The sequence below is a fragment of the Ornithodoros turicata genome, chromosome 1 (assembly GCF_037126465.1).
Source record: "Ornithodoros turicata isolate Travis chromosome 1, ASM3712646v1, whole genome shotgun sequence".
Lineage (NCBI taxonomy): Eukaryota > Metazoa > Arthropoda > Arachnida > Ixodida > Argasidae > Ornithodoros > Ornithodoros turicata.
This window is the reverse complement of record NC_088201.1, coordinates 30,191,148-30,218,696: the sequence shown is the minus strand read 5'-3', so window position 1 is coordinate 30,218,696 and position 27,549 is coordinate 30,191,148. Positions and strand designations below refer to the sequence as shown.

Genomic DNA, 27,549 nt, shown 5'->3' with positions numbered 1-27,549 from the left:
TTACATGCATAAGACGAAAATAAGCTACACAAATGGCGCTACCTATTCCTTGGCTTCGCAAGTCGTTGCCCCTCTGTTGTTGTATTGAGAAAGGAGCAGGCTTGGCAAACGCAAACAGATGGTCCTGCGTCTCCCACAGAGCGACAATCGGGATTGTGTCATATACGATGAGGGGTTTGCTGCGCATCATTTTAAACATTGTTTACATGATCATAATTTAAACTCAGTACAAGCCAGGATGATAGCACGTCTGTCTTTGTTCAAAACCAGCAACAACACGATCAGCAGCACGGAAGAATTTGTATGCCCGATCTGCCTGGAGATTTTTCAGAAACCAGTTACGATCAGCTGCGGACACACGTAAGACATCCTTGGAGCTTTGTGGCTTTGTTCTCGAGCGAGTGCATGCTTGGCTCTTTCGAGAAACTTGTTCTTCGTGAATCACTTGATATTAAAACGTAACCTCTCACAGACATATTGGTTGTCATTCATATTGAAGTGATTTCTCGTGGGGGAAATATTAGCTGAAACTAGAAAGCCCTTTGTTTACATTTTTTTGGCACATATGATAATTTGGTACAACACATTGTAATTGCGCAGTATGAACGGCTATGGATAGAACACAAGCCCTTTTGTGCAGAAGACATTGGAAACTTTCAAATGACTGTAATTTTAAAGTAACTGTCGCGAGAATGCCTGGCGGAACGCTTTGGCAATGAGGCGCTGTTGCTATGCGGACGGATCTGTAGGAAGCTTGAACCCCAGGTGAATGGGCATTTACCAAAGCTAGACTGGTGTGCAGTGATTTCGCACTTGGCGAAAATTGCGCAATGAGGACAACGTTTCTCTGTTTCATCAGTCTGCGAGTACGGCAACTGATGTGCGCACTTTCGCTAGTCAGCTCGCGTGGCAAGGTTTGGCGCGCTGCTGCCCAAGTTCCACGAATCACTCTCCTGAGTCTTTATCATAAGTTGTGTTCAATTTCGCTCAGGTCATGAATCGCATTACATTAATAACACGAACAGCCCCGTCAACAATAAAAAAGCAAAAAAGAAATGGCACCGAGCTACGAATTTTTGTGGAGTTCGATATTTTGACGACTGAAAGTTTGCAAGTGAATCATTAGGATGGATACAGGCCGTTTAGTATCACAGCCAAAACCAGTGGGTAAAAAATCTTGGCAGACCTACATAGGATAAATTCTAGTTAATCTCAGGGAATATAATATACCCTAAAGCAATCACATGCACAGCTTGCTAGGCATTGTTTCAATATTTTCTGGATGTTTTTGTAATATATATTTTACAGGCAATGCTAGTTTTTATAATAACGTGTTGTGTTATTGGGAACAATTCTTTCTGCACTCATACAAACACATGAACAGGGGGTTCTTCACTATTCAAGTCGTCATTGGAACTGTCTTGATGAACGTCTTGCTGAAACGCCTCAGACGATCGTGAGCTTCTCCCACAGTGACAGGAACTTTTGTTTTCGTGACACTCTGATGTCCACAATAACAAGCGTGTTCATCACATGCCTGATTGGGGAGACGAGAAATAACAAAATGAGGAAAGCAACACCAGAATGCTGCATTACACAAGAGAAGGAAGTTCATGTGACGTACACCAGGGGATGGGCCATTGACAACTAGACTGGACGTCTGACGGCTGGAGCACGTTTTGTAACGGAAACTTTGTTACGTCAAATATGAAAAATGAAACTGTTTTGTTGCATTTGAGACATCATGAAGTTCATCATGTTGGCGTTCACTACATCAAGATCTGGCTATACAGAAAGTGGATGGCAGAAACTGAAGCCTCCATAGTTAATTGTCTATAATATATCTTTTAATGCAGGTAAAATATATAACAGTTTGAAATAAAGCAAGACGTTGTCTTATTGGAACCACATAATCACCAACGCAGGCAGTATTTAAAAAAGCAAGACACGCACATTTATGCAAACCTAAATACCACTATAACATAATACCTTGAAGCACAGTTCTCTATGGCTTTTGTTAACAAGAACATGACGTGAACAACATTGATTAAAAAAGGACAAAGCAGAGGTACAATGTATCTCCGTCTTTACAAAAGCTTTCGTGCTGGCCTAGTACGTTAGTAAAAGAATACAGTTCAGCATTTAATATGAAGTTAAAACATGGGATACAAGGTATATAGCAACACCACGGTACATATATAGGTGGTGGTGTTGAAAACATAAATTTCAACCAGAGGTTTAGTTTGGCTTTGGTACTCTATCTCAGCTACTACCCCATGATTAGCATACACAGACCCAATCAAATGTACAGCAACACTTGTGCCCTTTTCTGTGAGTGCAATGTAGCTATTCTCAACTATGTAAATAGTGGGACACGCAGTACATATAGTTTACCCCGTGAACGTATGACCCCAGAATATAGACCTTGTGGCACTGTAATCATCATACTGCTGATGTTACTTAACAAGAGCTGACGAGCAAGTATTCCTTTCTTAGGTTCTGCAGTGGATGCTTGGCACAGTGCAAGCAAGATGACCCCAAGTGCCCACTGTGTCGTTCCATGTTTGATCCAAACAAGACAGCTCGTGCAAAAGAACTCACCAAGAGCATCTCTACCCTTAAAGCACCTTGCTCTGGTTGCAGAAAAGTGGTGTGTATATGGTCTTTAGATGTCTTTAGATGTTAGGCATAAAAGCTTCGGTACTGTTTCTGTCCACAAAAAGAAAGAAAGCGCTATTCTTCTCCTATATATTCTTAGCATTTTCCAATACATGAATCAAAAATTATTCTCACACATTTTAGCGAGCTTCATCTTATAGTAGCCAATATAGTACAGTGAACTTTTTTTCTTTTTTTAGTCAGGGTGTTGAACCTAAAAAAAAAAAAAATTTTTGGGCAAACTGGAATTGAACGAAAAACTTTTTTTGTTGTTTCCTTTCTGGAGCAAAGCCCAAAATTAGGGTTAATGGTTCTCGGTTCAAGTGGAAAGTTGGGTCATCTGGAACTCGAAGGTACGTACAGAAAAGCAGTGCGACGTATCACCTTGGAGCCGGGGTTACATGCACACATTGTCTGTGTGCTTATGTCTGTGTCATCTTTCAATGTTTTAGAGCTGGTAGTTTTGTTTTACCGATATTAAGATTGAGTACGACCAACAAGCCCATGCAACCGCTTTCTGAACTCACTGTCATGTCACGCTTTCTAACACATCATCTCTGCCATTTTCAAGTTTTCAGATGGTGCTCCTCCAGAGCATTTCTTGAATCCGTCTTAAAATCTCCCATCGAATGGCCGTAGATCTTGGACTCTTATTTTTTCGTTGAAAAGCTCCCAGATTCGCTACGACCTTTACTGCCAAACCGAAGTGATTCCTCAGAAAACCTTATCAGTAGCACATAGCCAAGAAATAAAATTCACAAACCTGTTGGGTCTTGATTTGCAGCTTCATTGAAAGCCGTGCTTAGTACTAAAAAAATTTTGAGAAATTTGGAAAAGCCGCCCACATTCCCGGATCCACTTCGCCTGCGCGCCGGTGCACAGGGCAATCCGAAACCGTTTCACAGAGAACATCATAGACGGCACCCGTGGTGGCATCAGAGGTATAACTGGTTCAAACCTGTATGAACTGTGATATTTTTATTCCAGAACTGAACCATTTTCCTCAAACTGGCATGGGAATCAGAACCAAAAATGTCTCAGTTCATCTCCACAGGCTTAGTAACAAAAATTACCATGATCGTGGATAATGACGTGCACAGTTTAGAGTTGAGGTTTCAGTTTCAAACATAACTAGCAGGGTGATGAGTCTGGAGGATATCCTTTCCTCTATGTATCAATTTCAGTTAAAACAATGGGGGAAGACAGAAACAAAGTTTACCATTTTAAGTACAGTTTTTCTTAAGAGTACAGTGTAAAACATACTCTGCCCTTGTCTTTTTCAAGTTCAGGGTTTTTTGTATTATAATTACACATTTTCTCCAGAGGAATACATATCAACTGCAGGAATATTAACACAAGAAACGTTTGTGATGTAGAATTGCTGTCTTTTGATGTGTGTTTGTCAAACTTGCAAAATAACAGTTTGAGGTAATAACAGAAGGACTGTGTTTGCATCAGAACAGGTGTAAGTCTAAGCTTGGCATCTACATCAACGGAAGTTTTATAGCAATACTAAAATCTCTGGCCTGGAGGTCCTTTCTTTAGGACACAAGTTGCTCCAAAATTCTGTGTGATGCGTAGTACATCAGTCTTGTGATGCTAAAGTAATAATGCAGAGTGCAACACAACAACTGTCTGGACGGAACAGCCATTTGTACATAGAAATATTAGTATATATTCAGATAGTGGCCAAAGGCTGGTATTTTTAGCCAGGCATGTGTCGTTTTGTAGAAACAGGTGCTTGGCGATACACATTACTGTAGGACAGGGTCATATACTGCATGTAATCCTCATGTTAAGTGCACAGAGTGCCACAATTTTATAGTAATGAAAATTGAATAAAAATGGTATTCTAATTGAGGACCACATACTATGTGCAGCTGTCTCTATCCAAGTTGCGTGCTCATCACAGCACATGCATGGAGCAGCTAGAGGGAGCCACTGCTGCTGCTCCACCTGTGTACCGACCACCTTTTCGTGTGTGCAGACTGTCTGAGGAAACAAACAAGTTCACCTTTCCATGCCCATACTGTGAAGTGGACAATTTAGATTTGTCTGCTCTCAGGGACCACTGCAATGCCAACCACTTTGATGACCAGCAGTCCGTGGTATGACCTGATCTAGATATTTTCTCTCTGTATCTGATGCTATTTTCACTGATGAAAAGTAAGTAAATGTTTAACTGGAGTAACCTGGTGACTCCACATACAGATGAAGCAATTTCTAACTGCCATGGTTTCATCCGCACCATTTAAAACTCAGAAATTTATGAGATTGATTTGGTCTGAGTTGATCATTTTTCCTGTGTTGCGAGCACCACTTTCGTAGCACTGAACCTCTCTGTGCTGGTGTGCTAATTGTTCTGGTTTGCGGTTCTCAGAGGGGGAGAAAAGAATGTGTTTCAGAAGAAAGTTGTAGACAGTTAGTTTTATGTAATCTGTGTGAAAGTAATGTTTTCTCAATAGGTATGTCCAGTGTGTGCATCAATGCCATGGGGAAACCCACATCAGAAGTCTATCAACTTTCTAAGTCATCTCAACCTCAGACATCGTTACGAGTATGATACTTACAGGGTAAGATGTTACATTTCATTTCAGATTAAAATGTGGCGTTTGATAAAAAGGCACCAGGAGTGGGACTGGAACCGGGGCAGACAAGGCGGAAAAAATTCACCGGAAAAAAATTATCGGAACGGCCCTAGGGTAGAGATGCAAGGCCTCGAGAAAAATGAACAAACAACAACAACAACAAAAAGAAAGTTTGGTGGGGAAAATTGTTCCTTTCTATTTTATTTCAGCGTCTAAAAAATTGCCCAAAATTTCCAACCCCAAAACTAAAAAATTCAAAGTTCTGGTAAAATATACACAGTGCATAAACGAGCCCAAATAGTATCAATAAAACACTATGCCTTTTTGGAGTCAGACCAAATAAAAGCTATTGCTACTCATGTTCTTATAACACTAAGGCTATCTACCTTGAGCCACTGGACGATGCAAAGTTAGTTTTTCTCCTTTTTCTCTAATTCTTTCTGAAACGAAAATCTGTGAAAGCCGTTCTTCTATTTCAACAAGCCAAAACTATACCGGGAATTTTGCATATCCACATAATTTTATGTGTTTGCTAGTTCCAGTCCAGCCTAGCACTAATGATTACGACCTAAACCTGCTATATTTTGTATTTGTGTGCTAAACAAATAAAATCTATATTTATCATTTATATCACGCCATGATTTGTTCTATAATGTTCACTTATAAACCTACGTTGTGTAAGAGTGAAAATTTTTGCTTCTTCCCATTTTTCCAAAAAACGAAAATGAAACATTTTTTACAGCAGTTCAAAAATTTGTGAAATTTTGCGTCTCTACCCTGGCGAGCTCGGTGACCGAAGCATTTCAAGCCGTTCCCCGGCAAGGTCTATGGCCAACACCCCCTCCTGTACTGGAGCCATCCAATTACCAGTCAGAGGGTGTGGGATCAAGCACCACTGCTGGTGCAGTTTTCATAAAATTAAAAGTGCCCCCAATTTCTTTGTTGTGGGGATGTTTTGGTTGACACCCATATTTTGTGCTTTTTTGTGTGTGATTACCATAATGTTTCTGTGAGGAAACTATAAACATGGTTTAATGAGCATTACAGATCGTGGTCCAAAACAGTTAATTTGTATTCTGTCATGTTTTTGTATTGTGGGTAGCATGTTTCATGCATAGTAAGTTCATGGCATATTAGACGGCCTAAGGCACCGTCAGTGTATACTACAGGGTGAATTTAGCGATCATTACGCATTTTGATCATGTCCCAAAAATACAAGATGAGGCTAACTCACCTCACACTTTGCAGACTGTTAGCCACTTCTCACAGAAACAACGCTAAAAATTCTGCAAAATTTTACCCCACGCGTTTGAATGGCCTATTTAGGATTATGCTTCATAGAATGAAGGACATTTGTAACCCATGGTTTTCTTATAGTGCTACGTTTGCTCAGTAATTTTGTAGCACTCTATTGTGGGATGTGGATCTCAGAGTATAACACTGTTGTAGTTGCCTCGTCGTCGCGATTCATTGCCAGATATCCGCGGCGGCCTGCCCGGAATCGAATTTCGCGGTTTATTCCGAGATATTCGTGGCGATCTCCCCGGAATCGAACGTCGCGATTTATTCCGAGATATCCGCGGCGATCTCTCCGGAATCGAACGTCGCGATTTGTTCCGAGATATCCGTGGCGATCTCCCCGGAATCGAACGTCGCGATTATGCCTCATCGTCGCGATTCATTCCGAGATATCCGTGGCGATCTCCCGGGAATCAAATATCGCAATTCTGCCTCATCATCGCGACTTATTTCGAGAGATCTCCCCGGAATCGAACGTCGCGATTCTGCCTCATCGTCGCGATTTATTCCGAGATATCCGCGGCAATCTCCCTGGAATCGAACGTCGCGATTTGTTCCGAGATATCCGTGGCGATCTCCCCGGAATCGAACGTCGCGATTTATTCCGAGGTATCCGTGGCGATCTCCCCGGAATCGAACGTCGCGATTTTGCCTCATCGTCGGGATTTATTCAAAAATATCCGCGGTGATTTCCCCGGAATCGAACGTCGCGATTTATTCCGAGATATCCGCGGCGATCTCCCGGAATCGAACGTCGTGATTTATTCCGAGATATCCGCGGCGATCTCCCCGGAATCGACCTTCGCGATTTATTCCGAGATATCCGTGCCGATTTCCCCGGAATCGAACGTCGCGATTATGCCTCATCGTCGCGATTCATTCCGAGATATCCGTGGCGATCTCCCGGGAATCAAATATCGCAATTCTGCCTCATCATCGCGACTTATTTCGAGAGATCTCCCCGGAATCGAACGTCGCGATTTATTCCGAGATATCCGCGGCAATCTCCCTGGAATCGAACGTCGCGATTTGTTCCGAGATATCCGTGGCGATCTCCCCGGAATCGAACGTCGCGATTTATTCCGAGGTATCGATCCGTGGCGATCACACCGGAATCGAACGTCGCGATTTTGCCTCATCGTCGGGATTTATTCCAAAATATCCGTGGCGATCTCCCCGGAATCGAACGTCGCGATTTATTCCGAGATATCCGCGGCGATCTCCCGGAATCGAACGTCGCGATTTATTCCGAGATATCCGTGGCGATCTCCCGGGAATCAAATATCGCAATTCTGCCTCATCATCGCGACTTATTTCGAGAGATTTCCCCGGAATCGAACGCCGCGATTTATGCCGAGATATCCGCGGCGATCTCTCCGGAATCGAACGTCGCGATTTATTCCGAGATATCCGTGTCGATCTCCCCGGAATCGAACGTTGCGATTTATTCCGAGATACCCGCGGCAATCTCCCCGGAATCGAACGTGGCGATTTATGCTGAGATAACCGCGGCGATCTCTCCGGAATCGAACGTCGCGATTTATTCCGAGATATCCGTGGCGATCTCCCGGGAATCAAATATCGCAATTCTGCCTCATCATCGCGACTTATTTCGAGAGATTTCCCCGGAATCGAACGCCGCGATTTATGCCGAGATATCCGCGGCGATCTCCCCGGAATCGAACGCCGCGATTTATTCCGAGATATCCGTGGCGATCTCCCCGGAATCGAACGTTGCGATTTATTCCGAGATATCCGCGGCGATCTCTCCGGAATCGAACGTCGCGATTTATTCCGAGATATCCGCGGCGATCTCCCCGGAATCGAACGTCGCGATTATGCCTCATCGTCGCGATTCATTCCGAGATATCCGTGGCGATCTCCCGGGAATCATATATCGCAATTCTGCCTCATCATCGCGACTTATTTCGAGAGATCTCCCCGGAATCGAACGCCGCGATTTATGCCGAGATATCCGCGGCGATCTCCCCGGAATCGAACGTCGCGATTCTGCCTCATCGTCGCGATTTATTCCGAGATATCCGCGGCAATCTCCCTGGAATCGAACGTCGCGATTTGTTCCGAGATATCCGTGGCGATCTCCCCGGAATCGAACGTCGCGATTTATTCCGAGGTATCCGTGGCGATCTCCCCGGAATCGAACGTCGCGATTTTGCCTCATCGTCGGGATTTATTCCAAAATATCCGCGGCGATTTCCCCGGAATCGAACGTCGCGATTTATTCCGAGATATCCGCGGCGATCTCCCGGAATCGAACGTCGTGATTTATTCCGAGATATCCGCGGCGATCTCTCCGGAATCGAACGTCGCGATTTATTTCGAGATATCTGCGGCGATCTCCCCGGAATCGACCTTCGCGATTTATTCCGAGATATCCGTGCCGATTTCCCCGGAATCGAACGTCGCGATTATGCCTCATCGTCGCGATTCATTCCGAGATATCCGTGGCGATCTCCCGGGAATCAAATATCGCAATTCTGCCTCATCATCGCGACTTATTGCGAGAGATCTCCCCGGAATCGAACGCCGCGATTTATGCCGAGATATCCGCGGCGATCTCCCCGGAATCAAACGTCGCGATTCTGCCTCATCGTCGCGATTTATTCCGAGATATCCGCGGCAATCTCCCTGGAATCGAACGTCGCGATTTGTTCCGAGATATCCGTGGCGATCTCCCCGGAATCGAACGTCGCGATTTATTCCGAGGTGTCCGTGGCGATCTCCCCGGAATCGAACGTCGCGATTTTGCCTCATCGTCGGGATTTATTCCAAAATATCCGCGGCGATCTCCCCGGAATCGAACGTCGCGATTTATTCCGAGATATCCGTGGCGGTCTCCCGGGAATCAAATATCGCAATTCTGCCTCATCATCGCGACTTATTTCGAGAGATTTCCCCGGAATCGAACGCCGCGATTTATGCCGAGATATCCGCGGCGATCTCTCCGGAATCGAACGTCGCGATTTATTCCGAGATATCCGTGTCGATCTCCCCGGAATCGAACGTTGCGATTTATGCTGAGATAACCGCGGCGATCTCTCCGGAATCGAACGTCGCGATTTGTTCCGAGATATCCGCGGCGATCTCCCCGGAATGGAACGTCGCAATTTATTCCGAGATATCACTGCCGATTTCCTCGGAATCGAACGTCGTGATTTTGCCTCATCGTCGCGATTTATGCCGAGATATCCGCGGCGATCTCCCTGGAATCGAACGTCGCGATTTTGCCTCATCATCGCAATTTATTCGAGATATCCACGGCGATCTCCCCGGAATCGAACGTCGCAATTCTGCCTCATCGCCGCGATTTATTTCGAGAGATCTCCCCGTAATCGAACGTCGCGATTCTGCCTCATGGTCGCGATTTGTTCCGAGATATCCGCGGCAATCTCCCTGGAATCGAACGTCGCGATTTATTCCGAGATATCCGCGGCAATCTCCCCGGAATCGAACGTCGCGATTTATTCCGAGATATCCGCGGCGATCTCCCCGAATCGAACGTCGCGATTTATTTCGAGATATCTGCGGCGATCTCCCCGGAATCGACCTTCGCGAATTTATTCCGAGATATCCGCGGGGTCCGATTTCCCCGGAATCGAACGTCGCGATCATGCCTCATCGTCGCGATTCATTCCGAGATATCCGTGGCGATCTCCCGGGAATCAAATATCGCAATTCTGCCTCATCATCGCGACTTATTTCGAGAGATTTCCCCGGAATCGAACGCCGCGATTTATGCCGAGATATCCGCGGCGATCTCTCCGGAATTGAACGTCGCGATTTATTCCGAGATATCCGTGGCGATCTCCCCAGAATCGAACGTTGCGATTTATTCAGAGATATCCGCGGCAATCTCCCCGGAATCGAACGTGGCGATTTATGCTGAGATAACCGCGGCGATCTCTCCGGAATCGAACGTCGCGATTTATTCCGAGATATCCGTGGCGATCTCCCCGGAATCGAACGTCGCGATTCTGCCTCATCGTCGCGATTTGTTCCGAGATATCCGCGGCGATCTCCCCGGAATCGAACGTCGCAATTTATTCCGACAGATCTCCCCGGAATCGAACCTCGCGATTTTGCCTCATCGTCGCGATTTATTGCGAGATATCCACGGCGATCTCCCCGGAATCGAACGTCGCAATTTATTCTGAGATATCACTGCCGATTTCCTCGGAATCGAACATCGTGATTTTGCCTCATCGTCGCGATTTATGCCGAGATATCCGCGGTGATCTCCCTGGAATCGAACGTCGCGATTTTGCCTCATCATCGCAATTTATTCCGAGATATCCACGGCGATCTCCCCGGAATCGAACGTCGCGATTTATTCCGAGATATCCGTGGCGATCTCCCCGGAACCAAACATCGCAATTCTCCCTCATCGCCGCGATTTATTTCGAGAGATCTCCCCGTAATCGAACGTCGCGATGCTGCCTCATGGTCGCGATTTGTTCCAAGATATCCACGGCGATTTCCCCGGAATCAAACGTCGCAATTTATTCCTAGATATCCGTGGCGATCTCCCCGGAATCCAATATCAAGTTTTATTCCGAGATATCCGCGGCGAACTCCCCGGAATCGAACGTCACGATTCTGCGTCATGGTCACGATTTATTCCGAGATATCCACGGCGATCTCCCCGGAATCGAACGCCGCGATTTATGCCGAGATATCCGTGGCGATCTCCTACATCAAATAGTCTTCCGTTCCATCAAGCATGGACGAAATACTCCTCGATGTCTGTCGCATTTATCGTTCATCACTATGGCGCCAGGCGTTCCTTCTCGTTGACTGCGCGATAGGAGCGGCCACGCGAGCGTGATACGCTGTCTGGTGCTGCACGAGACTATCGGGCTGTGCTACTAAAGTCAGGGTGCATGTAATGTGCGGGGAACAAAAAAGTACCAGTTTTTCGGCACTCAAGAATTGGGTGCGTTCAATATGCGAGTGTGTCCAATATGCGAGTATATTTGGTATGTAATAAACCCCATTGTTCATTGCACTGTGCTTCTTCTAGCTTACCAAATTAAATAAAGGAACATTCAAGAACAGGTGTTTGTTCCAGACAGATACAAAACGAAAGTTTCACAAAAGTATATCAGCCATGTAAGATGCATAGGTTGCACCCTGATTTCAGCATGGTTCTCTCTCTGTGTTTTCCGTTTTTGCTGTCCATGTACACTGACACTCGTTCATGTGCACTGACATTAGCACACGGACACAGAACACTCAGATTTAACTCACTTGATGTGGTTTGCAATGCCATGCACTTTCACATATGAGGCGAGGGAACGTGCAGAGGTTTTCCATGGATAGTACTGGAAGCTTCCCAATACATCGGGTCATTAAATATGAAATGTCAGATTTCGAATCAAAGGTTTTGCTTATTATATTTTACACAGGAAGCCGCAAAATTAATCAAAGTGTGTGCCTAAACTATCAACGCAGTTTTGCCATCTTAATGGTAACTTGTTTATGCCGGCAGCGAAGATGGAGGGAGAGTTACAATGTAACTGTGAAAAGCGTTTTCCACAGCTTGTTGACAATTCAATATTTTTTCTTGCAAGAAGTGGTCCAATGCCTGGAAGAAGTGGTAGTCTGTTGGAGCAAGGTCTGGTGAATATGGTGGGTGACAGGGAGTTTCCAAGTCCTATTTTTTTGTGCGACGTGTGGTTGAAAATTCTCTTTCAAAAGGATTGGCCTCTCTCTATTGATCAGTCTCGGCTGTTTAATCGCAAGCATCCTCATCATTTCATCCAGTTGGTTGCAGTAGACATCCGCTGTAATAGATTGACCAGATTTCATGAAGCTGTAGTGGATAATGCCAGTGCTGGACCCCCAAACAGGCACCATTAGCTTTTTTTGGTGAACATTCGGTTTTGAACTGTGTTTCTGCACTTCATCTTTGGCCAAGCACTGTGTCGAATGCTTGCGATTCATAAAAATAATCCATTGTTCATGACACGTAACAATACGGTGTAGAAATAATTCACCTTTTTGTCATGACAGCAAAGAAGGGCAAGCTTCGAGACGATTTCTCTTCCGACGCTCGTTTAATTCATGCGGAACCCATCTATCTAGCTTCTTTACCTTGCCTGTTTGTTTTAAATGGTCCAATATTGTCGGGATAGTAATGTCAAATCTTGCTACTAATTCACGCATAGTTTGAGATGTATCTGCTTCCACTACAGCTTTCAGCTCATCATTATTCACCTTGGTCTCGGTCACCCACATGGCTCATTTTCACAGGAACAGGATTTCTCAAACCATCAGTGTACTGCGCATTCATTAGCCACATCCTAGCCAAATACTTCATTGATATTTCAAACTCGTGTTAGAAAATAACACATATTTTTTACTTATCCATTGTTTTCACAAAAAGTGCTTTCTAAGAAAGACAGTTCAAAAGACAATCACAAACCAGAATGTGCTTTTCAAAGGGTGAGCATGTACCTTCACAATAAAAAAATTCGAAGAACGGTCAAAGTGAAATGACAGAGATATCGAGTGTCAAACTTAGTACGTACATAAGGAAATTGGACATTTCATGTTTAATGACCTAATAGTTTGTATGACATGGCTTCTTCTCTGGCTTATGTGCTTGTCTATATTTTGTTTTGGCCATTCAGATGCTAGAGGCAAGTGGTTCTGATTATCTGCTGTTTTTACATCTTGTCCTATGAGTTCCTTTAAGGTCTTTAAAATTATTTACGACTTACTTACAAGATAAGGAGAAGTCTCCTACCCCACCAAATTGTTTTGTGCAGGTTACGAAAGTACATTAAAAGGGTTGTGACAGTTCATCCAAAGTAATGATAAATAGAATTGGAATTCTGCAGCGGGTGCGTGACAGCCATACCTACAGGCAGGCTTGTTGGCCTTTTTTTACCTTTTTGACAGATATTTTGGGAGGTGTTGTGAGGTCTTTGGAGGTGGGGTGTGGGAGGGTACTATGAAAATGTCTGGTAGAAAAATTCACTGTATTGAAAAACAGTGAGAATGAACACCTCATTATTATTGTTACGGATTTATCGCACTTGTGCAAATTGTGAGTTGTAACTTGACACAATCGACAAATCAACAAACAGTGGAACTTGATCAATCAAATGGAGGCTCCACTGGCCAATTATTAGATACCAATTGAATAAAGAAAAAGAGAACTTTGTGTATGAGATACTGCTTAAGCAGAGGCACATACAGGATGTCTCAGAAAACGTGTCATTGAATTCTAATAAAAAACTACGCCACCTAGAATTATGCGGTCAACGTCATTTGTTCTTACTAGATTTTTGCCACCTCCTGATGCGCATGTCATCTGACTGAAGTTTATTTATGTAAATTTTTGCGAAGTGAACTCGGAAATTTGTGACGAAAGGTGGTTGAAAACCCAGCCCACACCGGCATGGTAGAAAAAGATAACACAGGCATAGCTTATCACGTCCGGCTGGGACCATACCTTCCCTCTCCCAATTTCAGGAACTGTCACTTTTTCTACTATTACTCTGTGGGCTGGGTTTCCAACCTCCTTTTGTCGCACTGACAGCGATTGCGCTCAAAAAGTCCTCGCGCGTTATACTCAAGTGCCCCGAGAAGCATGATGTTCGGCTATTTTTCCCGATAGGATAGATCCTGAACATCACTGTCAATTATCATGAATTTGAGTAAATTCAGTATGCTCTTCATGTTGGTGGGGTAAAAAAGTGACCTTTACTTGGCAAATTTCCGAGTTCACTTCGCAAAAATGTACACAATTAAACTTAGGTTACATGACATGCACATCAGGAGGTGGCAAAAACCTAGTAAGAACAAATGCCGTTGACCGCATAATTCTTGGTGGCGTAGTTTTTTTATTAGAATTCAATTACACATTTTCTGGGACACCCTGTATAGCAAGGTAAATAGAGTAAAACTCATGCATCATGATGCATATTGAGATCCCTGAGACTAGGGGCACAAAAAAAGGACAACAACACACAAGGTCTCAGGTCATAATGGTCCTCGCTGTACCCATTACCTGTACATTATTGTTATTGTTATTTATATATCAACAGCAAAGATACATAATTGTTGGAGTAGAATGGATGTGTCTGGTGAGAGTGTCAGAATTCAATCCTACTTCGAAATAGTATAACCTAATTAGTAATTACGGTAGTTTCTTTAACAAATTGAGGAAATGTTGTCTTATCCTGCAGGAGCTGACTCCCGCCCGCTATTTTTCGTTACTATGAAGTGATATATGCCTAGTAGTACCTTTTGTCTGTAACAAGCACTTATTATCAGAACTGCGCTTGAAGTTCAATAAAAATTTCAGAAGGCTTCACTACCACCGTGTGAGAGAAATTTGATAATAATTCTATACACAACGCCACTTGTCACTTCTTTCTCATAATTGTAAAATTGACTGAGTGAGAAGGTGGTAAAGTCATGGCGTACATGTTTTGACACGTCATAACTAGGGTTCCGAGTCTTCGGAGTTTTCATTTTGGAAAATTCGGAGGCTGTTTATCAGAGGTTTTCCGAAATTGTTTCTCTGAGAAAATAAAAAGTCTGAAAAATGAACGGTGCCGATTTCGGAGTAGTTATCACAGAGACAATGCAAGGAAAGAAGTGCAAGAGTGACTGAGACCACATGATATAGAGCACGGACGTTTTACTACCCAGAGCTATTGAAGTACAAACAAACGTATTTGCACAAATTGTGAATGGTGCCCTAGGTTCAAAATGAGTAGCAGCTGTGACGAACACACAACTGTTCTGTGCCAAACTAGCCCAGTGCCTGGGGTCAAGTAGAGTCACAAGGGTCGAGGATGCATAGAACAGATGGGACAAGTGTGTGCACTATCCTCCTTTTGGGCCATTCATGCGTGGATCAGTTTGAAGTCGAAAAGTAGGTGTGGAAGAGGGGGGGGCAAAGGAAGAAGGAAATGGGAAAAACCGTAAGGCCGCCACATGGGCCTTGGAAACATCGGAGTTCATCGGATAAATCCAAAAAGTCTGAAGCCTAGTCATAACGTATCGTAACATGCATAGCACCACAGATTTTATTATGGCAGGAAAGGAAACAAAAAAATATTAATATTCAGTCACCCTCATACTAATTTTTCTTAATGCATCAAGCAGCAGTACTTAGGAAAATGAAAGATAAATTGCTGAAATTGCCATCAGTTCTCCATCTGTATCTCTATTGGTATTGGAAAAAAATAATCTTAGTTTCCAACCACAATGATTTCTTTCCACCCATGTGTTGTTCACATGATACCTTGCTCCAACCCTCACTAAGAATTCTCCACGTGTTCTCCTCGCTAAATTCCCGTTTACTTTGCTTTTGTTGTGACATGCTGCTCATGCTTATCATCTTATGAAGTGTATAAATATGCTTTTCCCTCACCAAATTTCACCAGTGGAGAGTTTGCAGGCTTGTTGTCTTCTTTACGTTCTAACAATCATGTCTTCGTCCCTATGCTGCATACATCCATGATGCATCCGTTAATCATCCAGTTTTTGTACAAAATGTAGGACAATTAGAGTCAAACCTCGTTAACCTGACATCCTCGCTTTATGACCATTTTGCTAGGGAACCATTCCCTCGCCATGTAAATCCTCCTTATTTATATGATAATTTGCATATCTGACAATAGGCCCAATACCTTTTTGCACAAATAGAGGGAGAACGCATGTATTCTACCCTTGATACTATGACTGCCGGCACTCAAATGAGTGGTCCTCCTGATCTATGAATGCCCTGTGGTTTTGGATGATGCATGCTGAAGTTGCATGCCCAGTTTCAAGGTGACTCACGATGCTCTCTGTGACACCGGCATATATTATGCTTAAAGGGGTTGCGACACTTTATCTCAAGTTATTCCGGATAAATGTAAAAGTCAACTGCAGTATTTGCATCAATGTGAACCATCATTCCAAGTTTTTACAGCAAAGGGGGTAAGACGCGTAGAAAACAGGCACAATGAATACCGAAACTCATGCAGCTCTGATGTCACAGCAGGCTTGTTCACCAGTGAGGAAGTGCAAGAGAGGTCACATGCTTACGACTACCAATGGGAATGGTCAGAGCTCTGATGTCAGACCTTGAGGAGTGTGTGTATTCAAGGGCTTGTATCTCACCAAGTATGGCATGTAGAAAAATAATTGTTTTTTCATCAGTACTCTAGTGTGCAATAGAACGTGTGCATGATGTAATGAACCACATCTATCAAAGTATCACAACCCCTTTAAAAGAGCAGTGTCCTTGGTCACCTGGTCACACTGACCTGCTGCAGTCGTACAGGACAGGTACATTGGCCATTCCTGGAATGAAGCACACGTGGACAGAGCTCACCGCCGGAATCAAGAAGCGAATATGCATCTGATTTAAGTAGAGCCCTTCTACCCATCAAGAAATAGATTAGTAGGATAAGAGGGAGGTTTCCTGAGATTAGGAAAATCTACTGTGTCCACAATGCTTAAAGGTTCCTGTCGACGAATCAGGCACTGTTTGTGAAGGGCCACCAAAGTAGAGAAGGCACTGCTAAGCAGGGTGTCGAACCGCAAAAAATACGGGTTAGGTTCGGGTTCGCGTTGCTTGGATTACGTTTTGGTTCAGTTCTGGTTTGGCCACTCCAAAAATAGAACTGGTTTGCAAACCGGTTCAACGCGTCCATTTTATATCTCCAATAAAACTGCTTTTATCAGGAAATGCGTGGCTAATAGCTTACTGCTGTTGTCTGCATTGACGTTTTTAGTGTCCAGGTACTCCCCTTTAGCGAGAGAAAGGAGAAATGGATGAATACTTTCAAATAGCATTCACGCTGATGAAGTGGTCTAGTCCTGCTACTTTCTGTTCCCCATTTTTGTCTTTATCACACCATCTGTTCCCAAAATCTCTTTTTTCACAAGCACAGTGCCAGCAAGATACACTTAAAGGAAGCCTAATAAGATGGACAGCATTTTACATAGAAAACGGTATTTGCCGGCACACTGCATTCGCAGCATGAATTCGGTTCGGGTTCGGGTTCGGGTACGGAAAAAATAACGGTTCGGGTACGGTTCGGGTTCGGTTCGACACCTTGCTGCTAACACAGTTCAATGATATGAGAGCTAGAGGAGCCATCGTCAAAGATGCCTTGCTCACAGCGAAAGAGAAGGTCTACAGTACGTTATTCGGCTATCACAATCAGCCAGTCAAGTTCTCAGAACAGATCTGCTATTCTTTCAGCAACACAGACTTGCAGAATGTATTTGCCATTCATCATGCAATACTATCATTGAAAAAAAATCTGAAAATGTAACTAAGCTTTTATCAGCCTTTTTCCCACAAATAAACTGTGAGATGTTCATTAACAATGCCTTCTATTTTGGAGTAACTAATAACACGGTCATATTAACGAGGTTCAACTGTGTCCGAGTCTGTGCAGGATTATTGCAAGGGCGGATGGAGCATGCACATCTAATCAAGTCTTATTAAAACTCTCATATTCATATCACGTATGATTTTATATTTCGTATAACCATAATATTGCTCATCATTCATTTAAAAAAACAATCTAGAGCCCAGAACAATCTTAGATGCAGTTGTTCTGTGTGCCAATTTCTTCAACTGTTTGTAATCTCCACACCAGACGTTTTAGAATGAATTGTGGCAGATAATTTATAGACAAATTTTTTTGTGTAGTACGTTTCATCTGAATAAAGGCTACACCATCCGTCTGCATACTACTTCCACAACTGCATCATATGTCTATGGGAATGTCACCTTCATGCGATAGAGGTGGTTTACACAGGGACAAACTGGCCAAGAATGATACAAGCATATGAGCACACAAATGAGGCATGTGGACAGGTGGATTGTTTTTATTGAGTTTATCAAAGACTACAGGGGTCAGAAAGAGTGACATTTTGTGTGTGATATGTACAGTCAGGTTTCAATTGGACGTAAGTAGTTTTAGAAGAGGGCATGGCCAACCTGTCACTTTAGGCACTGAAACTGGAATCTGACAACATTAACATAGAAGCAAAAAGCTGAACAATTTAGAGAACAGAAAATTAACATAAAGGTAAAACCTTCTCTTGCCATGACCCGAAGCAATTTGTTTCCAGTGTCTGAATGTTGCTTAATGAGACTGTTCTTTGTGGCCTGGTAATTGGCCAATTCTTGGATCTGACAATTACGGATATTGAATTTTTCTTTCTTGAAAAACATAGTTACACATTATGCACTAAGAAAACGAATATGTTTTTTGTTTTCAGCAGGACTTTGGATTGACTGACGACGATGCACTGCAGCAGGCACTGGAGGCATCGCTTAAAGAAAAGTGAAGGCATGCATGTACATCCCAATGGGCTCAAAGGGCATACACAGAGCCAACATGTCAATTTTGGACTTTGTTGTTATTGCACCTCACATCAACAGCAGTCACACCCATTCAAAAATTCATCTGTGATAATGACTTGCCAATCTATTAGTCACACGTGCAAACTTTTTAAATTTAACTTTGGGCTAGCACCCTATTTCAACTGGGAAAAGTAATGTCCTTCTTGCTGCACTGCCATGCTATAAGAGTAGCGCAGTTGTTTTCTTAAAGATTCATAATGCATAGTAGAAACAATAGCACAAAAGGAAGGTAACAGTCCACGAGATGGGGCATGACCCTTATTTGTTATCCTGAAGACAAGGAATAATGTGCGTCATCAGATGTTTAATGCTTTGGTAACCACAGTCAGTCAGCCCCCTGTGGAAAAGAAAACCATTTGTTGTGCCAGTATAAATTTTTTTTTTTTTTTTAATGTATGTTTGGTAGTTGTACTGCTTTCAAGATTCTCTTAGAAACAGGTACTTATGCTCTTGGTTAGATTCACAGCATCTACCATGTGTATTCTGAAAATATTGTTGCTATAGCTGCTGCTTTAGTAAGTAAGTACATGCTGCATTATGGAAAACAATTGTATGTGAAGAGCTCCAAAGCAACACTTAAAGGCTTATAAAGAGGCAGTCATAAAGAAGAATTTTGCTAGCTTTTTTGGGGGGGGGAGGGGGGGGAATGGTTTGCACACAATATGCTATCTCGTCATCACTTGCCATATTGAGCGTACGTTCCTGGTCGAGAGTCTGCACAAATGACTGGGTGATGTGTGTAGTGGATGGTTAAGCAGCAAAATCTCCCAAAACGCTGGAAATTCCATATTTTCCTTTGCGATCACCACAAATTTGGTATATCCCATCCACAAAAGAAAGAAAACTTGTTTTAATAATGTATTAACTCCATGTTGCAGTATAGCCGTCCCACATCCCAACATTTAAACCACTTTTTGCAAACTAGATTGCCCTCATTAAATACTGAGCTTTACTATCTGAAAGTCTTCGAACAGTACATGAACAGAGTTCTGTGAAGGAATAGCAATGTTTTAGAATGTTGAAGTGTGCACCCATTCATGTGCGAAATGATTCTGCCTTGTTGAACGGCCTGCTCATTAGCTCAGGTTGAGCTTTCAGTAATGCTTCCATTTTGATGTTTTCAAGCAGTTTTAGTCATGTAGCACATCAAAAGTACTTTTGATTTATGTATTACACGGTGCTTTTAGTATAGTACTCTGTTTTCCTAACTTGTATCTTCCTTTACGCCTTTGTGTGCAATGTTTGTGAAAATGGTACTTGGATGGATAGCGTGCCGTAAGAAGTTTTGAGCAGGAATACAGCATATATCACCATAAAGATAGCAGTACCCATGAGATAAAATGGGGACACCCGTCCTTTAACCTCATACGTTAAGGTTGACATTTTTCATTACAATGTAAAGTTATGGCCAGCATTGAAATGTAAAGTTAAGGCCACCAAAGTGCCACCTATGCTATGTAGAAGTCATTAGTTTCACGTTTCTGGGCAGAAATGGCTTCAAAAGCGATTCACGAGACACGTGGAAGATTCTGACAGTTCAGCAGAAATGCAGGAAATCCAGCAATCCAAAATGTCACTTCCTTAGTGATCATGACGTGCGTCACACTGAGAACCACTGAAATAATGAGGCAACTGTGCTCAGTTTCATGGACAACATTATCCATACAGACTGTTGAAAAGTGCATAACGAAGAGAGAACTGTGTGTGTACTGCAATCTGCATCGTCGTCGTCTACGCTGTTCAGCCATGGCTGAAAGACAAAGTTACAGCGCACATAATTCACTGTGACTGAAGCTGCGTGAAGCATGCTGACACAAAGCGCATGGTTGTCTGTTACATATCTTTGTCCATACTTTCTGTACAAAGGCCTTTGTGGATATTAATGCAAAGTGTTCCCTACTACTACACAAGAAATCAGCATATATTCTGATACAGTTTCATTGCTTAACTCATCCGTTACCATGCTAGCATGCTCTGTGGGCATTGGCAGCAGTTGCACTACGAAAAAAATGAAATGGGGGTTCAGTGCTACCAAGTCTCCTCCGTTACAAAAGTGTCATGTCACAGACTCTTCAGCTTCTTCAGCAATTAACAGCCCAATTTGTAGACCAGGGGTGTCGAACTAATTCCATGCATACGGGTTGCATGGCATGCATGACATGGTTGTATGGGTACAGGTATGAGTTCAGTAAGCAGGTGGAAGAACCAAAATATAAATGTAGGAAAAATTTAGTGAAAACATCTGAAATATGAATTTTGATAAGTTTAGTAGCAGAACATAATTCCTTTTTGTTTCGTTCATTACAAAGTAGCATTTAAATGGTGCAAACATATTTCCTGCCTTGCTTTGTAAGAGCACGCTTGCGATCATGCTAAAAACTTTTCACACAGTTTTCTGCAGTCCACAGTCTTAGTTTCTTGACTGTGCGCACTTGAAAATATGTCTCAGTAGAGATATGTAAAAACTCTATTGTGTTTCATAACATAGCAAACTGTGATGATGTCACTCTTCTTGTTTGCTAACATTGCAATGCAGATGTGTTAATTAAGTTGTTGAAAGTCAGAAGTGACAGACCATGAGTTGCAAATTGTAGGAATTTTCCACATTGAGCAATTAACATGAACTAGGAACCTGTACAGTACTACGGCAGGACAATGCTTTGGCTGTGGACCACAGAAATATGCTTGACATGCTGGGTGCACAGCAGGATTATTCATTCAGTGCACAATCATGTCCATTCTGCAAAAAAAGACCTATTCCACTATTTTACCACACATCCTTCGGTAATTTCCAACACATTGTCGTAACTGTTGCCTCAAGTTGTGTCCCGCCATTGGTAGCTGTGAAATGTGATAGCAAACCACTTCCATAGTACTCTTGACAGATTGTGTTGGCACATTGCAAGGTACACTGGACGTTCTTCTTATGTTGGGGGAGATTGTATTTATATTTATGTACTTAAGTATCTTAAACATACAACCCGGTGCATGTAGAAGCAACGGTGATCCCCCCCCCCCCCCCCCACACACACACACACACACACCAGGGATTTGGTGTGTCAGCACTTGAAGGTTGTTGTCAAGCAATTGAGTAATATGCACATGGCATGACATCTGTGGTTTTGCAACAGTGTAAGCACAACTTGAAAAGCGATTGGAAAACCATCAACATTGTTGAATTTATTTTATTATAATTGAAATGCTGTAATAATGACCATATATAATAATAACTCCATAATGACAACGACCATAAAGCTGCTGCTGCTGCTACTGACCGCTACAGTCCTATGCTACAGTCAGCCCTCAGGAAGGAGCCGAATTGTTTCCGAAACATAGGGAACCCCTTCTGGTGAAACTTTGAACCTTGGTTGGAGTTTCACATTTCCCACGTAGTTTGACCCAACCAGACACACTTGTGTCAAAGATGTTCATGTTCAATAATGGTCATTGTCTGATTTACAACACTTTGTCCTTTGTGGACTACACGGGTAATGCGACAAGCTCCGACTAGATGGCACCAAGTGGTCCACAGATTTGGCACTCGTGCTTGAAACTCAGGTTTTCGTCGCATTAAAAGAAACCTCTTGAATTGCTCTTAGCTGAACATGCAAACGACTGAACTCCTGCAGAGAGAAACCTTGGCAGGCGCATGTGATTGGATGAATGCTGGAAGGCAAAATTGCATCAGAAGCAGAGTTCAATCTCCTGCACTGCTTCCTTGTGGGAATTGCACTGGTTATTCCATTCATGGTACATCATAGGTGAAGTAGCTTGGAATGGCTTGCATAGCATATGTCACGTGTGAACTTTCATTCCTTCTTTTTTGATTGGCAACAGCTTTGCGTGCAACTGACTCTGATACTATGCTGCGCCCCATCCTCCCAACATGGAATAGCATAAGCCTGCAGTAACTGGGACCAGATGTGGCAGCAGTAATGAGCTTAGATAGTAAGATCACCACATCAGCATGTCGGGGAGAGCAGTTATCCAGTAGGAATTGTACCTGGACATGTCGCATGTACCTAGTACATGTTGCAGGTACTTAACTGTGTTTCTGGTGTGCCGTATCATGTTTCTACAAGACGTTCCAATTGTCCAATGACTTTCGAATACTGCTTGCTCACTTGTTTTGTGGAAGGCAAACAGTAGTTCCATTTTGGAGTAGTGAAGAACAGTCTAGTTAGCATGGAGGAGAGTGGCTGCATCGTGTCGACCATTCCTCTTTGCGTTCATGCTAGACCACTGGACAAAAGTGAGATGGAAATTTCAAAGGGACTGACACCTTTCTGTTTCCAGCATGATTGTGAATTTGGAAAGCCCAACACTGTGCAAAGCTACTTATATATTTTTTTAGGGTTGTTTGTTGCATACTGAAAAAGGAATGGAAATGATCCCCAAGAGTATGTGTACATCTTGCATTGCCCTTGCTGCCTGTTCACCTGACGGCACGGGAGCCATCTAGTGCTTAATAAATAAATTTTAGAAAAAGCTTTGTAATTCAAGGGAGAGTCAAAATAGAAAACTTGTTTTTGTAGATTAATGAACTGCATCTTCCAACAAATTTCTAAACCTTGCATCATGATTACTCACATAGTTAATTCACACTTGTGTATTGGCTCTCTGTCAGGTTGGGAATATTTTACGCACTTTTCGGCTCCTAGTGCTTTTACTCTGCTCCGCTCCTGGCGCTTTTCAGCTTCTGGGGCACTTAATGCATGATGCTGCGCAGTATGCGAATTACACATGCATATTCAAGCTTTCTGTGACGAAGCGTAGAGAAGACATGGAAATAAATCTCTTACATGTGGTTGAACATCTTGTGTTGAACAGTTCTCGTGGCCACATATGGTTATAGTTTGTATAGCCTCAAAGCTTCATTTTTTCCCCCCCTTGTGCCAGTTCATAAGAAGCCTGTGGAGTGCTGTACCAGCATAGCGATGATACCAGGACTGGCAACTGCTACACATGTGGGTGTTTTAAAGTCCTTGATGAAGAATATTCATGACTTGTGTTGTAGGTGGAACATAAACTTGGTTGTGGATATCAAGGCTTGGAACTACAGTTCCCACAAAATTATTGCAAAAAGCTTAAAGAAAATTTTTTTTGGGCACGTTGTTGCAGAGGAGACAACCTCGTATGGCAAGGTCTTTTGAGTAACTGTGACATGACCACATTCTGGAGATGGTGACTCGGATGATGTAGAATAAGAGAGTAGTGCAGTGCATATGCATCTTGTATTACGGCCTTATTATTATTATTTTTTTAATGCAAATGATATTCACCTCTATGGCACTATGTTTTCTTTTGGTGAACGTGTGTAAAAAATGCAAGTAAACACAGTACTAAAAGTTCCATGTATAACAGGCAAAAGGTCAGGCCATACCAATATGGTCATTGTTTTTGGACTTGAGTGAATTTGTTGCACAACTTTGCAATGTTACAGAAAACATCAAAAAGCAAACACAGTTCTTGATAGTGCCCCTGAATAATGACCATGCATTGTTTTTTTTTTTTTTTTTTCAACACTGTGTTAAAAAGCAAATGAAAGAACACTGAAATGCTACAAAGTGGATCACAGGCATGATGACTGCTGATGTTCACAGCACATGCTGTTTTAGTTGGACCAAGTTGAATTTGCAGGTGAAGCACTATTCCTCTGGTGCTAAGCGTTTTCTTGTTCGAAAAAGTATTTTTTGTTTGGGTTTGGCTATGTGTACCTTCAAATTTTCACTGAGAATGGTATAATCTGATATTTCTATATTGGTGCCTTGAATGATAACCAGTGATGTTAATAGTTGAAAGTAAATTGAAGCTAATAGTTAGTATGCACATTTACAAACTTGATGCATAAACAATCCTTTTCAAATGTGCATCCTGTGGCAGGGTGGGCTTTAAATTGGGCACATTGAAGACTAGATTGTCAGGCCACAAATTACAAACACATAATGTAATGGCATAGTGTGGCTTTGCAAACCATGTGGAACCTCTTTGACAACTTTTTCTCTTTACAGTATGTTTTAAGCATCTTTAATGGGCACCTAAGCACAAAGCAATCACACTGTCAAATTACATTATCCCTTTTTATATCAGTCATATAATGCCTCATATTAATGCTTTTTTTACCATGGGCTTAAGGTATGACTTCCCGGCTAACCAACTAAACTAAGTGTATAGGACACTTGCGCACATGGCGGCACTATCAGCACCCTGCCAAGCACATGCTAAATTAAGTTGCACTTACCCTCATTATTGTTTTATGATTTTGTTTATTCCATGTTATTCCTTCAATTTCCATTGTGGCTTTTACAAATGGGTGCAAAGTTCATCTCAAATTGGAGCTGCCAAAAAACAGGGCCAAAGACAGAAGCAAAGACATAGCAGTTGCTACTATGTCCTGCTGTTGTCGCCCGTTTTTTGTCAGCACCCATGCAAGGTGACTCGAAACATAAATGTATGCAGTGGTTCGACCTAACCGTAAATGTTTCCACACAACAATGGACACAGGAAGCCTAGTCTGTGTGCTTTGTTGCAACATCAAATCAATCAGATTGAAATCGCCCACGTGGTTGTGTTAGTCGCATCGCTCGCTTGGTTGTTTTCTTTGTCTTATGCCTGTAGCTTTTGTGGTAAACATTGAAGTCTGTATTGATATGTGCTGATATGCTAATAGCATTTTACATCTACTTCAAACATACTTTATGTACAAGTCTTCCTAGATGACACACTTAAGAATCTTTTGTATGTTTGTATGTTATTTGTAAATATGCACCTGTTTCTGAATTAAACATGTAAAGAGAATGTTCGACTTCTGTGTACTGAATGAATGGTGACCGCTGAACGTGATCTTGAGGAAACTGGGAAAACAATGCGGCCGCCACTACAGACTGATTGCGAGCAGGTCATTCTAATGTGGCACATGCTATCTCCTGATGTCATTGCGAAAAGCTTTATAAATGGAATTTCTTCAATGGATGACAGAATAGAAGCTGACTTCGTACAACAAGACTGTCATTCAAATGCCAACAAGAAAAGTTTTATCATTTCCAGAAACGCTGACTCGGATGCTTCGGAATAAAACTGTAGTTGAGTGTGCCTAGAGTCTCGAGATACATTTTTTAAGTGTAATTAACGCACCCTCTGTACAATGCAACTACTGAGTAGAAAATTCATTAATTATGCAAGTAAATAGGTTATCTGCTGAGACAAACTGTCTCCAAGGGGGGACATAAGTTTCAATAATAATTTGGATGGGGGTACTCTATAAAAAGCTTCGAGAAATCTAACAGGATCTCTATTTGACCACGATTATCATATCTGAACTCGATTAGTTTGCAAAATCCCAGTTGTACCTTACACAGCAAGTTATATTTTATAAGGTATGTCACAATCAGGGTTGTTGAAGTTGCATTTAAAAAGTATATGAGTTACAGATACATGTGTTCAAAAAGTATCTGAGTTACAGCTAGATACCCCCAGAAATACACCCAGTACTTTTACAGTTAGTTTCTACATTTTACAACAATTTTCCCACTTGCTATCACTTTTCCTTCCAGTCTGCCTATTTCTATGGATCTTTGTTTGAATAACAGATTGTGCATACACTGACTAGATAGCACTGACTGATAGCACATGACTAGATAGTACGCAGTACTGGACTGGCAAGCAATGCCACATTGGAAAGCTATGATAAGTCGATAGCTCATTGTGAAATGAATTATCAACTTATCATAGAACTTCATCTGTGTTTACTCGCATTTTTGTATCTTTTGTTTCCTCAAAGGAGCACAGTCCTTTCAAAATGTTTATCATTCATACGGGGTCGGAGATTCGTAGTCACAAGACGCCCCAAACTAAACAGCCTCTCAGCTGCGGCACTGCTTGACAGTCCAGTGTTGTACTTAAAAAATACAGACTTGAGTACTGGGAAGGGCTGCAAGGCAGTACGTCTTTCAATGTTATTAACGCTGCGTACTTTACAAACTCCTGTTCCCACTCGGGAACCGATGTTCTTGTTGGACTGAACGAAAAAGTGTGTCACAACTCTCTGCGTCACTATCTACAGTACTGTACTGTACTGTACTGTACTGCGTGCAGCATTGCTCACTTCCTTAATTTCTCGCTTTAACGACTGCCACGCAAGACACTGTTTACTCTCTTCTAACCAATGCGTTTTGAATTGTGGATGTGACATGCCAGACAGAACTAATCTTTCATCGGACATCATTGAATGGAACCGCTCTCTTATCCTGCATTGAAGTTTCTCTACCAGAGGTGCGCAATATTTCATGCATTCACGTGACAGTCTTGCGAATTTTGTTTGAAGCATGGTTATGGTCGGAAGAAATAAGTCTCCCTTATACATATGGGACTCCAGTTGCAACAAATTAAGAGCTTGTGCTAGTAGTGTCATGACATGCACGTACCCTCAAATAAAGTCATAGCATGCCTTTGTAAAATGAGGAACGTTAAATTTATCACAAATGTTCCATTTCTGCATCCTTCTGTGTGGGTACTGCATGAAGAGTCTTCAAGGCATTGAGTGCACAGAGCATTTTCAGAGCAGATTCAAAAGTACTCAAAAATGTACTAAAA

General features: G+C 42.5%; 1 protein-coding gene across 2 annotated transcripts; it reads left to right on the top strand.

Annotated features, from left to right (window-relative positions):
* The first annotated feature begins 99 nt into the window (after positions 1–99).
* Positions 100–25,762, top strand: LOC135377837 (E3 ubiquitin-protein ligase RNF114-like). Of its 2 annotated transcripts, none has more exons than XM_064610542.1 (5): positions 100–360; positions 2,497–2,650; positions 4,539–4,766; positions 5,124–5,231; positions 18,816–25,762. In XM_064610542.1, exons 1-5 carry the CDS (start codon positions 119–121, stop codon positions 18,879–18,881), a joined length of 798 nt encoding a protein of 265 aa, XP_064466612.1. In that variant the 5' UTR covers positions 100–118; the 3' UTR covers positions 18,882–25,762. The 2 variants fall into 2 exon arrangements, with proteins under 2 accessions (XP_064466612.1, XP_064466611.1); XM_064610541.1 differs by having other exon boundaries at positions 18,813–25,762.
* The last annotated feature ends 1,787 nt before the right edge of the window (positions 25,763–27,549 follow it).